This window comes from Entamoeba invadens (genome assembly GCF_000330505.1).
Source record: "Entamoeba invadens IP1 unplaced genomic scaffold scaff_1105074725243, whole genome shotgun sequence".
Classification (NCBI taxonomy): Eukaryota; Evosea; order Mastigamoebida; family Endamoebidae; genus Entamoeba; species Entamoeba invadens.
In genome coordinates this window covers 23,602-26,212 of record NW_004443511.1, presented here as the reverse complement: position 1 = coordinate 26,212, position 2,611 = coordinate 23,602, and the positions used below count along the sequence as shown (strand labels likewise).

Here is a 2,611-nt window from a genome sequence, read left to right as displayed (position 1 = left end):
AGAACAGTCGCTCAAAAAGACTTATTTAAGTGAGTGTGGGACGGTGAAGAAGAGACAAACAGCACTCAGACGATATGAAAAGAACAAGAAGATCTTTGTTCAACATCTCTTGATCGACCTTCTTGAAATGAAAGGCTTTTCTTTCGAGTCGACACTCGCAAGAAACACTGGTAAAACATTGAGACTCGAGCGGATAAAGAAGGTTTTATATGAAGGGCATGTTGTTATGGACTTCGACGACTTTTTGAAGAGGGGATTTGCTCTTAATCAACTTTTTAATGAAATAGTTGGGAATGGAAAAATGAGACGGTCCATCCCAAAAAACGACGAAGGAATAGCTGAAATAATTCTTTCGATGAGTGTACCTTCCTCAGTGATGTGAGGTGGACATTCTTATACACATTTATTCATAGTTTTTTTTTAATTCATTTTTACTATCGTGAAACTATATCAACTTTAACTATAAATATCTGGTTAATTTATTAATATGTTATTATTAACAATTTAAAATATTAATTAATTATATAAATATTATAATATTTTAATTAATAAAAATATGAAATAAATTAAACAAAAGTCAGACAAATTGTTTTTGAATGGTTTTGTCAATAGTTTTAAAACTAATAATAATAATATATATAACTTAACTAATTTAATATAATAATTTTAATTATTATAAATTGGTTAAATAGTTTATTATATTTTAATATATATAAACCATATAAATTACCATTTAACTTATACTTGTCGTATTGTAGTAACAAAATTAAAAAAAAACTAAAATATATATTGATATAATTATAGTTTTAGTATAGTAAAACTGAACTACAAAACAATATAGTAACTGAATCAATTAAGCTATACAACAACCATCTTTTGGTTTAATTTTGAGTCTGTTACAATCTTTAAAAGCGTCTTTATCAACGACTTTAACTTTTCCAAGACACGACACCGCAATTAAACTTGTACACTTTTCAAAGGCTCTTTGCCCGACGTAAGTGACTGATTTTGGGAGAGTAATAACATTGAGTGTTTCACAACTTCCGAATGCATGAGTGGATATCTCCAATAACGTATCAGGTAACTTAACGTGTGTGAGTGAGATACACCCTGCGAAGCAGTCTTCTGGGATCATTGTGATTTTGTCTGGTATTTCGATCTTATTCAAAAATTTGCACTCGTAACAACACGCGACGCCAATTTCATTCACATTTTGCGAGAAGGCGATGCTCGAGACTCGACACTTACAGAAACACTCTTTGCCGAACTTCTCGGCACATTTTGGGATGTCGATGGTACTCAGCGCGAGACACTTGTAGAACGCTCTTTCGCCGAACGAAGTGATTGTCTCCGGGATGTTCAAGGAAGTCAGCTTGGAACACGCGTAGAAGGCACTTTCAAGGTGCGACAATGCGGACGGCAAAGTCACTGCAAAGAGCACTGCGCAGTTACCAAAGCACTTTTTGTCTAAGAGAGTGACCTTGTCGGGGATATTGATCTTCTCAAGAGAAGTACAATTCTCAAAGCAACTCTCGCCCATCTCTCGAAGGGTACTCGGCAGTGTCAGACCGGAGAGACAACAACACGAGTAAAACGCGGTACGTCCTAATTTAGTGAGTGTCACGGGAAGTGTCACGTCTAAGAGTTTTTGGTTGTTTGCAAAGGCACTCCGCTCTATTTCGACGATGCGGTTTGTTATGTTTAAAGAGCGAACTGGATTCTTTTCATCATATAAGTGGGACCCTATCACAGTCACTTCGGGGGGAAGATCTTTGCCATACGTCTTTTGGTCATCTAGAGTGTAATTCACACGTTTGTATGTCGTATTTGGACGTTTAGATAGTGCCATTTCAGTGTATGTCACTTGATACCAAATAATAATTGTATAAGGCGTTTCATCAGTAAGAGTCACTTCTCCTTTGTTGTAGACATGGAGTGTCTCTAAATTGGGGAAGTGGGATATTGTTTTATCAGAAATGGGGACTGGATTATAATGGAGCTTAGACATTGTGTCGGAAAACTTTTTGCACACCATCTGGATGTTATAGAAGTCGGTGAGAGTTGAAAAGTACTTTGAAACTATGAGGATATTATAACCATCAATTTGAGGCATTCGTTAATTTTTAAGTTCTTGTAATTAGTTGTGTTCATAAGAGAAGTTGTTTTTTATATAAAACGGTTAAGTGAATAACTATCGTTTTATATTCAATATTTTAAACAATTATATTTTGGTTTCTCGTAACGAAGTACACACCGAAAAAGAGCTTTCTCAAATGAAATACGTTCAATTAAAGAAACATTTTATTATCCTTTCTAACAGTCGAACATTCTTTTTATTATTATTATTAGTAATTATAATTTCATTAATAACAAACATTGATATTATTTAAGTTTGACAGACTCGTGTAATAATGTGACTAACATTACTTCACAACCTTTTAAAAATAATTAAATTCATTGTGTATTCAAAAAAGTGTGTAATAATTTAAAACCACATTTGTACTCAATTGTTGTACTTGAATTATAAATTATATATGACTAGTTAATTTCCATTGTATTATCTATGATTCACTCTCCATACTTGAAACTCTGTATATCCAATTCATATCAT

General features: G+C 33.3%; 1 protein-coding gene across 1 annotated transcript; it reads right to left on the bottom strand.

Annotated features, from left to right (window-relative positions):
* Nucleotides 1-853: 853 nt before the first annotated feature.
* On the bottom strand, nt 854-2,113 carry EIN_205650 (hypothetical protein; the record flags this gene model as incomplete). Its single annotated transcript, XM_004258341.1, has 1 exon — nt 854-2,113. The coding sequence occupies one exon, from the start codon at nt 2,111-2,113 to the stop codon at nt 854-856; it is 1,260 nt and encodes a 419-aa protein (XP_004258389.1).
* Nucleotides 2,114-2,611: the final 498 nt, after the last annotated feature.